We start from the raw sequence: 15,447 nt of genomic DNA, 5'->3' as shown, positions 1-15,447 counted from the left end.
TAAACTGGTTGGGTTTAGGGAAGGTGGGTCAGCCGATTGGCCAGTCGCCCAGTCAATCAATCATTCAGTCAGTCAGACAGACAGACACATGGTCGTTCGACAGCGGCCTTAGGTGGGTTTACGCAAGAACAGTGCGGACGCGAACCGCACTCGGTGAGAGTCATTTGAGATGTGAAAAAGCACACACAGCAACCTCTCGCGGACTTGCGAAAACAAAAATTGCAAAAATACGTAGCTCCCGGAAAAATGAGCCTGTGTTGATAATGTTTGCAGATATTTAAGAAACATGCCAAGTGAACATTCTTGTTTAAATAAAAAAGTCCCCCGGGTTACCTTGGTGGAACCGGCATACCGGGTTACATTTTGAACCCGGAAGCAAATAATATAAATATTATGAACATAAACATTAGGTGAGTAGGTTATGTTGCAACCATGTGTCTTAAACAACACACTACATGATTTGCAGTAATAAGCAATTGGGCTATTTGCAGGTCTTGACATTAAAAGACATCCCAAGTCTCCCAAGTCTCCATCGGGCCCAACTCAACCCCACGGCTCTTAAGGTACGTCGCACGCAACTCACTCCTGCCAATTTTCAGGTACGTTGCGCGCAACTCACTCCCACCGCTCTTCAGGTACATCAAACGCCCCCACCACTCTATAGGTACGTCACGCGGAACTCACTCCTACCGCTCTTTAGGTACATCACACGCACATGGCCCAAGCGCTCTTCAGATACGTCGTGTGGCACTGCGAAAAGCGGCGGGATTAAACAAGATTATTAGATGCTTAAAAAAGCGAGCGATTGCTCCATGTTTTAAATTTCTGTCCAGAGATGTCATGTTTTGATCCTCGATTGGTGTCAAAAAGTCAAGTAATACATGACCCTGCGTTTCTGGTCTGACACATTCACGTGCATATGAATGGAAGTCTATGGGAGGAAAAGCCCAGTGTGACCGCAGCTTTAAGCTGCGATCACACTAGAGTTTGTGTGTGTGAAATTCTGTCGTGTGGTGCTGTGAAAAGGGATGGGATTAAACAAGCTTATTAGACATTTTTAAAAGCGAGCGATTGCTCTATGTTTTAAATTTCTGTCCAGAGAGGTCATGTTTTGATCCTCGATTGGTCGCAGTCAAGTGACCGGAAACGCAGGGTCATGCGTCAAATTTCGCAGGTTGTTGCAGTGCAAAGTTCAAGCTAGGTGAACTCCAACCTGTGAAATCGCATCACTTGACTGTGTGAGACCAATCGAGGATCAAAACATGACCTCTTTGGACAGAAATTTAAAACATGGTGCAATCGCTCCCTTTATTTAATGTCTAATAATCTTGTTTAATCCCGCCCCTTTTCGCAGCTCCGCACGACAAAATTTCGCACACACAAACTCTAGTGTGACCGCAGCTTTAAGGTGATCTCCAAAGTGGCTAGTGGGAGTGTCTGTCTAACCTGCCACAGCTGACATCTACCCTGGCTGTTTGCACCAGACAAAACATGCCATTTAAATATAGCCATTCAGTAGCACAGAATATGCACCCACTCACGAAATGGTAAGGTTTATAATCTAATTCATACATATCAAACCTCTTTATCATTAATAAATGTACATGCTGAAACCCTGAGTTGGTATTAAATTTTAAAGTTCAATTTTAAATGGTTTATTTTATTTTCAGGATCTCAGTTGAACTATCTGCTGCTTCTTTCAGTAGTGTGACAATAAATGTCATGTAACTCACATTGTTAGCATTTAACACTGAATAAAGCACATGGGATTTACCTAATACCTTAATTTAATACCTCTCATTTCAGTACCTAAAAAGTACGAATGTGTTCCACTTGAAAGTTTTAGATACTAATATATACCTTTGAGGTACCAGTAAGTACAAATATACCTTTTGAAAAGTGACAGCTCTTATACCTTGAGAACTGTAAAACACTTATTTCAAATGTAAACTCTTATTTCAAATTCAGTTTATATATCCATTTTATGCTAATATTTGGTAAATAATCTGATCACTTTTATGTGGATGATGGTTCATTAGTGATGGTGTGTTAGTGTAAAAATAAACCACACTGATTTTAAAACCAATGGTATATTAAAAGTCACCCCAGTCTCATTTTGTCATTATAGCAAAATAAAGCAAAAGATTAAATAAACAACATGGTTAAAAATTCAAGTTCCACAAATGCAAAAAAAAAGCACACAATCCTGTTCAGAAACACTTCAGATACAAACATGTATCTCTCCAAGAGCTTTCAGTTCTCTACACATTCTGTACTATTGTGTATTCATTTCACACTGATTTAAAACTGCGTTATACAACACAGATTTAGTACCATTAAATTCCCATTTATTAAGCTACACTATTTGGATTGTTTTTTTTAATGCAAATCCACTTCTAGTTGAGTTTTTCTAGGTTTGAACAGCTCTCCAAATCTGTTAATTGTACAAATTATTGTGTATATTTATAAGTGACAAAACAGCAATTCTGAGTTGCTTGAAAGACTTTAGAAAGAAATGATAAATTATTACAATTTATAATAATTTACAAATATCAGGAATATGATCTAACATGGACAAATGAGTAGAATAACAGTATATGTTGTTCAAGGCTTGAGTCTTTTGGCTTTTGTGTGTGATCCTTTAGTCTTTAACAGCAAGGTTTCCTCGCTTTCAGTCAGCAACTACATACAATTCCATATTGATTCTAAAGATCAGCAATTAAAACGTACTTAATTTTTGAATTATAACACAGAATAAAAAATGTGATTACACAATCTATTACAAACATTTTACGTACAATGGAATCTGACACGAAAACCCTGCTTCCCGATTTATAGGTACTGTGTAGTAATAACAGCCTTCAGTGAATCAACTGCAAGTTCACAGACAGAACAGATCTTAAACATGTTCTAATACTTAATGGTGACAAACGATTATTATTCACAGTTCAACACTGTTAGATTAAAACAAGTGTGTGTAAGCCTGATGCAGCGTATCAAAACGTGCATGACCACACAATATCTTTCAATTAACATAATAGATACACACACCCAGATCGCTTTCATTTGACTTGGTGAAGTACCTTTCAAAAGTCCCCAAAAATCATCCTATCAACTTTCTGTGTGCAAAACAAACGAAAAAGCATCTTTGAGAAGGATGTCTGAGCCAGATTGCTGTTCAGGGAGACCTAATATTGCAATTTATTTATCAAATTCCAGACCTCGCTCTTATTATTTAGCCTGATTTTTCCAATGGTGTCCATTTTGTATATTCGGCAGATACTGCAGGCACTGTTGACATGCATACAGTTAGAATAATGTCCCTTTAAGTCATCCATATGCCCCAGATTGTGTTTCAACATAAAAGCTTGGATCCATAAATATTTACCATATTCAAAAATGAACAAACAAACAAACAAAAATACAGTATGTTTCTTTGATACAAAAAAATACATTGATAAAATGAGATAATTAAAGAAAAACTAGCAGCCTTCAACCCCTCGGGAACCAAAACAGGCAAAATATCATACGTTCACATCTTTGAAACACGTCATAAAACTGATTTCAGACTTGTTTGGTGTTAAAACCGTCTCAAATACACTTGCAGATATGTTATTTGTGTAAAATGTGTTTAATATATGAATATCTGAGCCCCATTGTAGCTTAAAAGATGAAATGATGATATCCGGTGTTACTGATAACATATAAAGCCATCATTACCCTCAAAATTTTGCCTTGTTTGTACTTACATTTCAAACTATACAAATAACCATGACATCTCTATGTGCTGACACAAACAATAAAAAAAAAAATAAACGAAATAAATAAAGACTGCACACTGGAATTGTCTTGATAAAAATAACAAGTCAGTAGTCTGAAACTGGAGCTGTCGTGTTAAGACGTAAATTAAGAAATCCTAACTACCTACTGTATATCACTACCAACCAAAGCATCCCTTTAAAGCCAACTATCTATCTACGCACAGTATCTAAAAGGGTATGCGATCTGCGGCACAGATACCCTAAACTTAATAGGGAGTTGAACTGAATACTAAAGTCCGAATGAGATCGAAGCAGGTATATATATCAAATATCTAAGAATTGTTACTGCTAAATCTATATGGAGGTGAAATCTGTCAGCTTTGGCTGCTTTTTAATCATTTATTTTCTGTATCCCCATTCTTTTCTTATGGTCAAGTTATGGCTAAGATGTAAATGGACAGCTCAAATTTGTAGCATATATTAATTTAATACAAAAGCTATTTTCTCTTTCTCACTTTTCATTTGATACAATCATAGCTTTGTGCGTGTCGCCTGTCATATGGAAGCCCGCTTTTTACCTCAGAGTAAAAAAATGTAAAAGTAACTGTGAGATGAAAGTTTAAAAGTTGCACTGTGTGATATAAAGCTGAGATGTTAAGTCACACTGCACGATATAGGTCTTGTTTTAACATATAAGGTCACATAGTGAATTATAAAGTCACAGAAACAGTCACAATATCGGGAAAGAAAGTTGCAATTGTGAGATAGTTAAACTGTCTAATATTAGCTGAAACAAACCTGCGGTTGCTGCATGTACACTCACTGGCCACTTTATTAGGTATACCTGTCCAACTGCTTGTTAACGCAAGTTTCTAATCAGTCAATTGCATGGCAACAACTCAATGCATTTAGGCATCCAGACATGGTCAAAACTATCTGCTGCTGTTTAAACCGAGCGTCAGAATGGGGATGAAAGGTGATTTAAGTGACTTTGAACAATGGTGCAAGACAGGCTGGTCTGAGTATTTCAGAAACTGCTGATCTACTAGGATTTTCACGCACAACCATCTCCAGGGTTTACAGAGAATGGCAGTGAGCTGCAGTTCTGTGGGCGCTAATGCCTTGTTGATGCCAGAGGTCAGAGGAGAATGGCCAGATTGGTTAGAAAGGCAAACAGTAACTCAAATAACCACTCGTTACAACCGAGGTATTTCCTTGGCACACTTTGGGCCCATTAGTACCAATTGAGCATCGTGTCAACACCACAGCCTACCTGAGTATTGTTGCTGGCCATGTCCATCCCTTTATGACCACAGTGTACCCATCATGATGGCTACTTCCAGCAAGATAACGTGCCATGTCATAAAGTCTGAATCATCTCAGACTGGTTTTTTAAACATGACAATGTGTTCACTGTACTCAAATGGCTCCCCAGTCACCAGAGCTCAATCCAGTAGAGCACCTTTGGGATGTGTTGGAACGGGAGATTCGTATTATGCATGTGCAGCTGACAAATCTGCAGCAACAGCGTGATACTATTATGTCAATATGGACCAAAGTCTCTGAAGAATATTTCCAGTATCTTGTTGAGTCTATGCCACAAAGGATTAGGGCAGTTCTGAAGGCAAAAGGGGGTCCAACCCGGTAAGTTGTACCTAATAAAATAGCCAGTGAGTGTATAGTCACAAAACTGAGAACGTTGTAATAGAGAGATATTATTCACACTTTCATGTATAAAGTTACAAATCCAAGGAACAAACTTTGGTGCCATTTACACTAGTGCGTTTTCATTTTAAAACGCGTATGTTTCGTTAGTTATGCCATTGTTTCATCCACACTACTCTTGACATCGTTGAAAATTAAGCATTTAAAAAAAAAACTAAAGATTAAAAAGGGATTTTTCTAAAGATTTTTATTTGAAAATCTGGTGTTTCATTTCAGTATCTGCTTGTTAAGTGTGACGTCATGCAAAGGGGCATCTGGGTCCAAGCACTATATCAAGGGGAGACTTAACAAATGGTAATAATAAATGTTTACAAGGACTGTAATACTTTCGAAAATCACGATCGCAATTTTACCATGTCTAATATCTTCTGGCCAGATAGTGATTATTTTTTTAATAAATTGTTAAAATATTGGTGTCTGTGTTTTATATAAAATTCACGTTAATGTGTAATATGACTAAAAAGTGGTAATAAGCAAAAATTTTTTCAATTCAAATGAGTAGCCGCTTGAACCTGGAAACAGTATTCCACACGTCAAGACTTAAGTGGATAGACAGACTGAAATGCACAACTTTGAAAATGGAGGTGTGGCTACCAACAATCGCTTCCTGATTGCATATCATTCTCTCATTGGTCAAGCTTTTATCACATAACATACATTGTAATAAATATAGGGTTCAACACATTTGATTCATGTTGTCCCAACACATATCAATTAAGGGTGATTTTTGGTCTCATTTGCCCAGTAAGTGAGGCTTGTTTGACATATGTGAATCCAGCAATCGTGCTCGGATCCACACCAAATCAATCAGTCCATGAATAAGATGATCTCGGCTCGATTGAAACAAACTCTGGAGCAGATCGATTGTAGTGAGAAAGCGATACGATCTGAGCTCAGCTTTATCACAGTGTATCATGGGTATGTCATAGGCGTATATACAGCTATATGGAGAGAGAATTATGAGTAGGGCGGGAGGTCATTCCTACCGGTAAATGAGCGTTTCATGTAAAAGCCTATAATGTTTACTCGCACGTGACTTGTTTTAGCTCTTGTGGTTCGTTTAGAAACTTCAATGTGTGAAAGCGAACCGCACCACACCAAGAACAAAGAGCAACATTGTAACAATTTTAATCCCTGTTTTGGAACAAAAGAATCGATCCACTGGTGTAAAAGCGCCCTAAATTAACTTGATAAATGTAAGTGGATTTAACATTTTAAGCAACAAAAAACAATTAAAAGCGCTTTCACACTGCCTGGTCTGAACCCAAGTTCGATTGTTCCTCCTTGCCTGGTTTGTGTTCAAATTGACTTGGTCCGAAACTGCCTACTACCCAGTAGGAACTGTATTTGAATTTAAACATACTACTCAGCCGTTAAAAAAGTACGTACATTCAGAAAACAGCGTTCACACTAGCTAAAAGTACCATACTCTTATGTCAAATTAATCCGGGTGCGGACCAAAACTAGTGTGAAAACACTTTTAATTGTCGCAAATAATCTAAATAACTGTTTTGTTTCAGATCACTTTAAATAAGTAGTTTGAACAAGCAGCAATATATATATTTGTATATATATAGCATGGATGGAGATTAAAATTGCAATGAAAACACCAGTCTGGATCTAAAATGCAATTTTAAAAACAAAAATGCACTAGTGTAAATGCTTCCTTATATTTGTTAGATGGAAAATCACAATATTGAAAAGCAAGGTGGCAATGATGAGATATAAAGTTACACTACAAGTTAGAGCTATTACTGCAAGAGATTCAAAGATGTAAAATTACAATATTGAGAATGTCACAACTGTGAGATATAAAGTCACACTCTGAGCCGCAAATAGCAAGAACAAACCCTTAAATTGGAACGTGTCAAATTACTACACTTAGAAAGGTGTGATTGTGAGATATAGTCACACTGTATGTTATAAAGTCACAATTGCGAGAAACAAACATCCAATTGCAAGAGTTAAAATCACCATTTAGAGAAAGAGTAATTCCGATATAAAAACTCACACAGTGAGATATAAAGTCACAGTTGCAAGAAACAAACTTGCAGTTGTAAAATGAGGTTACTGAGAAAGTCACAATTGTGAGTTCTAAAGTCACATTTAAGACAAACAAGTCTATATCTACGAGATGTAAATATTAAAATTTTGAAAAGGAAATATGCAACTGTGAGATATAAAGTCACACCCTCAGTAATAAAGTCACAATTGCAAAAAGCAAACTTGCATTTCAAGTAATAAAATCACAATTTTGGGACTGTCGCAATTGTGAAGTTGCAATTAGCATGATTAAAATTCTGAGATGTAAAGTTACAATACTGCAAAAGCTGTAATGGTGAGACTTAAAGTCACAACTGAAATAAACTTGTGACATACAGTCACGATATTGAGAACGATAAAGATATAAAGTTTGTTTCTTACAACTGAGAGTTGTAAAATCACAACACTGATGATATAATAACGCAAATTTGTGATATAAATCCCCAATTACTTTTGTTATTCTATTACTCTAGGGGAAAAATGGGCTTCCGTAAACATCATCTCTGCCAAATCACGTTTAGCAAAAAGCATTATTTTCTATGTATTAAGTAACACTACCACCTCTAAAATGTTAAAACACTGATATTTTAAAATACCAAAGAGATATTCTTGTTCAGTTCTCAATGTCTTTAAGCATGATATTGTTTCAGGAGTGAGAGAGAGAAAGTTTCTCAGTGCTTTGAGGATTTGATGGCTTGTGCGAGCACAGATGACACATTCTAGCCTGATTGTGGATCATCTGTGTAAACCCGGATGGCTTCTGATTGCCACCCACATGCAAATTTCACCTAAACACATGGCTTTAAATTGATTGAAATCGAGCTTGAGGTGGCCATCACAATTCTGCCACAACAAGCCTGATATACTGCATCGATATACAGTACTTCATTTCCCGAGGAATGCTGGGAAATGTGATTTTCACTTCTGCAGTCCTTACTCACTGCTTACTTGGTTTCTATAGTACAATAATCTTTCTCCATCTTGCATGCTAATTTGTCAGTTCATTTAAAATCGATAAATCACATCAACTAGTTTCAAGTTATGTGTGACTGCACTGATGTTCTATTATAGGTACGATTGCAAAAGCTATGCGAGTTAAACCAGTAAAATTGTCCATCTCGCCCCTTCTTATTCAGCATCTGTAAGGCTGTACGGGGGAGGGGGGCCCAGGGCGTTGTCTGAGGGTGTGGGGGTACCCGGTGGGCCGCTGGACGGTGTGGGAGAAGCACCTGGATCTTCAGAATCAGAGTTCTCCTGAGAAAGGTCATCAACTAGAGCTCTGCGACCAGCACGCATGGACAGAGGGAGCGGAGCTCTCCTGAGGCAGACACACAAACACAGAATATATTGACATGCGATTCATATACATAATTTAATATACACAATGTCCCCAAAGCATATTTGGACAAGGAAGCTACTTGTTTGTGTAGCAATTACTTAGTATGACCACATAATGAAAAAGCTAGGTAGTGGGGGGAAAAAAACATATCGGTAACACTTTATAATAACTATATACACTATGAATAATTTATTAAGCATTAGCAAATAAACTCTACATTAATAAACATTAGCAAGCAGTTTATAACTGCAGGTACAAATGCTCTATTCTTGAATTTTAAAGGTTCTCGAAACCCTCGTGTACTTCTTTTAAGATTTTAACAGATTAGTGTGTGTTGAGCATTAGTTAAGACAATGTTAGCATCTGCCAGCTTTAATTTTAGGAAAAAAAAAAACTTATAATTTTGAGCTTTTGTCAACTAATTTCATCTTCTGGGTTTAAAATAATTTTTGGGGCGGGATCAAAATTGGCAACGTAGCGCAAAACTGCAAGCGCAAAGATGACGCGGCGAATTCTCATTATTATTCATAGCAGAGTTTTCTTATCCTATGAGAAGAGCCAGCTTCTTAATTCTTCATGACTGCACATGCTTTCCAAAGGCAAGGCAGACCTGCCAGTGCCAAGCTGTGAGACATGGACCCACGCCACACAGTATTTAGCTATTCATGAAGGCTCGTGTGTGTTTGCTTCCATGATCCACGGGGTTTGTTGCCTGCTTTTCCTGCGATGCTGTCAGGGCCGATACATCAAGCTGTTTGTGTGCAGCAAGCTTTTTTATTGGGAGAGCAGTACGAGAATTTGAGAATGGTGGACGTTGTCTTTTATCAGGAGTTCATTCACATTTAGACACATCGCCGTGCTGCTGTGTTTGCCTAAATCCTCCAGATTACCAACAGGGCTAATGGTTAAAACCGACAGGGCAAGAGAACTGCTGCACTGAGTCTGCATTTAGACCTATAATTCAGACCCGGCGATTGAGGGAGAAGTCCTGATTTATAGTGTTTAGATGAATATGATTATCTTTATAATGATATAACTTGTAGTTGTGTGTATATGAAATTACAAATGACAAATGTAGTAAGCATTAAATTACTGTTTATTTATTTGCATTTTAACTTTATAAACTATAAAATAACGCATCTCCTCATGGTTTATGTCTCATTTTGTGAGCTAACTGACAACAGTTGTTCGCTACCCTCCTGCTCTCCTGCTGAGCCTTTAGCTCGCGGAGCTCCACGCCCATTATGATGCATCTTTTCAAAAAATTCTGAGGTAAACCTGAACTGAAAGTGGGGGGGATTCATGACCCTTTAAGAACTTATATAATATGCTTAATGATTGTGTTGTCATACTTTGTTAATTGTTTTTTTTTTCATTGCTAAATGAGGTACTGCATCATTTGCAAACCAGTTTTTTGAGTGAAGTTGGGGGTTTTTATAGATTATTCAGAATGCATAAGTAAATGATTAGTAGACTATTCAAATGAACATTTATATATCTTATTATTCAGGCATATATGAATGGTTACTACAGTATGTATGTTAATAAATGCTTTATTAACACAATTTTATCCAGTTTTGTGACCTAATCTAAAGTAACTATTTATGCTTTATAAATCCCTTGTAAATGGGAATTAAAGGGTCAGTTATATTCTAAACAGGAAAAAAAGAAAATTTCATTCCTATTTATTTGAAGATACACAAATGAAACTGTACTTTAAATGAAATGACATTTTTGCAAGCTTGACTAAAATAAAATGACTGTGCAGTTTAAACATTGCTAAATAACATTGAAATGTTGCATCATGTTATATTGTTCAATAATTATATTGTTGTTGTTTTTTCCAATTTTATGTTATATTTTGACACTCCTGGGCCTCATGTATCAACGCTGCGTACGCACAAAAACTTTGCGTACGCCAGGTTTCACGCTCAGAATCGCTCACGTTTGGATTTACTAAGGATGAAATGATCGTGGGAATGTGCGCAGCTCCACGCCAGCTTCATGGCTGGCGTACGCACATTTCTTGTGCGTGTCTGTTTTATTTCCATTGGCGACTCCTAGAGGCAGTTGTGTTAAATTGCACTCTACAAAGTGTCTTCTCAGCTGTATGAGAAGGGTTCATCCGCATGTCTAGTATATAAGTTTCCGTACCATACAGTTGACCATCCAAACATTAAAACGCAATTTGCAGCGATCCCCGGTTTCCCCAATGTAATTGGAGCCATCTACCGCACGCACATTAATATAAAGGCACCATCTGAGGATGAATTTGCATAAGTGAATCAGAAACATTTCCATGCAATAAATGTGCAAATAAAATATGATGCACAGACTTATTAATGATTCCTACTTGTCTTCCTCATGATGATGAAGAGTATAGGCAAAATCTGATATGTAGTGGGAAAAAAAAGAGAATTCATGCTTGAACATGTGAAAACATATTGCCATGCATTTAGCGAGCTGCGCCACTCAGGATGATAAATACACTACAAAATTTTACACCTTTACATCGCACTATTTCTTTTTTTAAATCCACTCAGTGCGATTTTCAGACCCAACCGTGTTAACTGCATCAGCTATACTCTCTCACTCTATTTTTTTCTTTTGTTATTAATTCTGGAGGACAAACTTGCAAATAAAACCATTTTTCTCCGGTCTACCTCCGAAAGCAGCACCTCCAGTTCACATTCTGTTTAAAGTTTCTCTTTTGGCTTGCTTTTGCCATTGCTTTTTTGTTGGGTTTTGCCAAAGTAGAGTCATTAGCATATTCATACGGGGGAGAAGGCAGGGAGGGGTTTTGATTTAAGATATTAAGTTGTTATTTCAACATTTTAACTTGTCATTTAACTTAAACTAAAGAATGCATTGTAGCAATGTTGACATACTGTTGAATCAATAACTGAAGTCTCAGTCTTTATCATATATCCAGGTTTAAATCAAAATTGAGTTTTTTATTGAAATGAACACAAACCTTAATATAACTCTTATGTTGAAATTACGAGTGATATCAAAATACCTAAAGATCTTAGAAACTCAAAATAACTAAACATCGAGTTATTACAGCATGTCAAAAAGTTAATATCTTGACATAACTTATTATGTAAAAAAAAAAAAAAAAAACAAGTTAATACCTTGAAATAACTTAATATGTCAAAATGATGAGTTAATATCATTAAATAAGTTACTATGTTGAAATAAAGAGGTCATATCTTGAAATAATGAGTTATTTAGGACAAAATTTTTTTTTTCTTTTTTTCTCCACTACCAAGCTTTCTTTCTTTCATCACGTGGTTCATGGCTTCAAAACAATACATTATAAAAAAGCAATTTTTTTTTTCATTGTTGTCTAAAACTAGGACATGAATGGATTTTGAACTGTGACCTTATTGTCCAAATAGTTTTTGGGGTCACTGTTTATAACCTGAAGACAGAAAGAGGGAAAAAGATCGAAGGTTCTATGATTGGTGAAATGAAGAATCTGATTTATCCCCATCTATAAACAGGAAGTGTCCCAGAACCCAAGGTAGACTACTGTACACCATCTTGATGTGATTGTAAATTCAATCAGTTACAAAAGACTGACAAATTAAAATCTTAGCAGGGAACCTGGAAACAACAGTGGAGTCAGGAGGAGACAGGGAAATGCCCATGAAGGAAAACAAACAGACTGACACTTTATCTATGCACACATGAAAACCTACTGTTCTGACTTCTGGCGTTCTGTGATGCTGTGTGGGTGAAGGAGACAAACGCACAAATATAGATGGACACACAATCAGACACATTAAATGAGTAAGTGAGTGAATGAAACATGCAGTATAACATGAAATTCACTAATAGTAAATTTATTTAAAAACAACAACAAAAGTTTCACACGAAAACATTTAATGTATCAAATTCCAGCGGCAAGCAATTTTGGATCTAGTGATGATCTAGATCTGATAAGATTTATCATATACAGTAGACTCTAAAAAGTAGGTATGTTTGTTGTTATAGCCGTTTGACGAATCTGAAAAAATGTAACTATATATATATATATATATATATATATATATATATATATATATATATATATATATATATATATATATATATATATATATATATATATATTTATTTATATTTTTAAATACTATTAAACATCATATACACAATATATTCCCTTGTATATCAGGAAATTATAAGCCTGAGTCAGCTAAAAAAAGCTAGCTAGTTGTTGTTTGTTTTTGCTCCATACACAAAACGGCGAACACACAGTCATAACTGTCATTGTCCTTACCTGAGTTGGGAGCGGAGAGTGTTGAGCTCGCGGTTCATGCTCTGCATGCTGTCGCTCATTTCCTCCAGCTCTCGCTGTAGTTTCCTGCGCTGGGCATTGGAGCGAGAGTTCTCTTCTTCTACCTCCTCTAGCTGCCTCTTCAGTTGACGGAGGCGCCCCATAGACTTATCCAACTACAAAAATAGAGAGATTTTATAATGTAAAAATGCTCCAAGTGTAACCACAGCCAAGTTGACTATATAAGATTAGGTACATAGCAAAGAAATCATTTGTAAGGGATTGTGGAATGAGTCCATTTTTTTTAAGAAGTTATAATCTGTTAATTAGAGTTGATTATTTTAATGCGATTAAACTCAAACTAGATAACTTGGTCAAATTTATTCAAACAAACATACTTAATATTCATTAATTCGTTTTCTTTTCGGCTAAGTTCCTTTATTAATCTGGGGTCGCCACAGCGGAATAAACCGCCAACTTATCCAGCACATGTTTTATGCAGCGGATGTCCTTTATAATATTATAACATATTATGTTATATTATATTATATTATATTATATTATATTATATTATATTATATTATATTATATTATATTATATATATTTTTATATTGTTATATTATATTATATTATATTATATTATATTATATTATATTATATTATATTATATTATATTATATTATATTATACAGTGTTTCCCACAGGTTTGAAATGTACTTGTGGTGGTAGCTCGACTGAAACACACCTTATACCCATAGCGCAAAAATAGTTAATTATATGTGACAAACCAAACAAGAATTAATTTTTATATTTAATGTCTCTCTCGTTTTTGCAACTGTGCGCATAAAATTAATGACAGCCTAAAAAACGAAAGCACGAACCAAATCCCGAACATTTTAGTAGATTTAGCAACGTCAGCGGGATGCAAAAATGTGCAGGTCTCTGTGGGTCCGCAGAGCATCTGAGTGTTGAGAGTTCTTGCACACACAGAATGAGCTTAATCGCTCGCGGATGTTTAGTTATTTTGAGAAAAAAAGTGTAAAAGGATGATAATGACAGTAATAAATTGTGCTACTAAATACACTTGGGCGGCCATTAATATGTGTCTATGTTTAGGAAGCACTATTATATTATATTATATTATATTATATTATATTATATTATATTATATTATATTATATTATATTATATTATATTATATTATATTATATTATATTATATTATATTATATTATATTATTAATTGGTTTTAAAAATTTTTAATTTACATGTCAGACAAAAGACGAATGTTAGTTTACATGTTACTAATTAAACTGTTTTGGTTTTGTTTAATATGTTGTCATGGATAATTGGGAACCAAAACAGTTGGTGGGAACCAATAAATTCTAAATAACTGTCCTTTATTATGTTCTACAGAAGTAAATAAATAGGTAGTAACAACATGGACTGAGTAAATGAAAACAGCTGATAATGGCCTCATTTTTCAGCCATTTTTCAAGTCAGGCTGTGAAGGTTTGGAGATGAAGTTTTTAAGGAGTACCTGCTCTCTGTATTGATCTGCATGCCTTCTTTCATCCTCCACTTGCATCAAAACTTCTTTCAGTTTCTTCTCTGTTTTCCTCACCAGCTTATTGGCCATGGCTCGCTCTCTACAGAAAGGAACACAAAATGCACAACAGTCATGGTGTGCTTTCAAGTGCTTAAGGATTGTAGGTTATTAAAAGATTAGTTGATTTCAACATTCAGTCATCGTTTTTTTGCTTTTTCAGCGGTATGCACTTGACCATACAGTCCAATGAAATGTAATGGTAACAATGGCTGTCAAGCTTTATTTTTTCATGACATAAACTGCCAAAGAGTTGGGCGATATCTTACCAAGTCACAGTGTACACTTATTTTACAATTTTTTATAATTACTTGTCTTTTTAGAGGGTGACATTCCTAGATCCATTTTAATCATGTGAAAAAAAGAATAGCAGTTTTGTAAGTGTGTGACTGTGTGTGCACCTTGTATTAATTGTGTGGACCAAATGTCAACAATACCAGCAAATTCTGACCTTGTGGGGACTTTTTTGGTCTTTATAGGAAAAATGTCTTATAGATAACTCAGAATGAAGCATTTTGAAATGTAATACTGCTGATTGTTTCCTCTGAGGCTTTGGATTGAGTATAATAGAGTACAATAGAGTGGAGGAACTATGACATCAATTTGTATGCAAAAAACCCGGAAGCGAGTTAGCATTTTAGAAGTTCCGGTTCCCTCGTACCAAAGTCAATGGGTTTTTTAAAATTGGATTTCG

At 35.7% G+C, this 15,447-nt stretch overlaps 1 protein-coding gene across 11 annotated transcripts in view; it reads right to left on the bottom strand.

The window, feature by feature from the left end:
• Nucleotides 1-2,074: 2,074 nt before the first annotated feature.
• myh14 (myosin, heavy chain 14, non-muscle) overlaps nucleotides 2,075-15,447 on the bottom strand; it is a 93,127-nt gene continuing 79,754 nt past the window's right edge. For 7 of the 11 annotated variants that reach the window (XM_073925971.1, XM_073925974.1, XM_005157931.6 and 4 more), the window contains 4 exons: nucleotides 14,688-14,796; nucleotides 13,151-13,323; nucleotides 12,573-12,599; nucleotides 2,075-8,847 (listed from right to left, as the gene is read on the bottom strand). In XM_073925971.1, coding sequence (XP_073782072.1) covers nucleotides 8,658-8,847; nucleotides 12,573-12,599; nucleotides 13,151-13,323; nucleotides 14,688-14,796 — 499 coding nt within the window. In that variant the 3' untranslated portion in view covers nucleotides 2,075-8,657. The remainder of the gene's footprint in view (nucleotides 8,848-12,572; nucleotides 12,600-13,150; nucleotides 13,324-14,687; nucleotides 14,797-15,447) is intronic. The other 4 variants (XM_073925975.1, XM_068214106.2, XM_073925973.1 and 1 more) reach the window with 1 other exon arrangement.

The sequence above is a fragment of the Danio rerio genome, chromosome 16 (genome assembly GCF_049306965.1).
Source record: "Danio rerio strain Tuebingen ecotype United States chromosome 16, GRCz12tu, whole genome shotgun sequence".
Classification (NCBI taxonomy): domain Eukaryota; kingdom Metazoa; phylum Chordata; class Actinopteri; order Cypriniformes; family Danionidae; genus Danio; species Danio rerio.
This window is presented reverse-complemented; position numbering and strand designations above follow the sequence as displayed.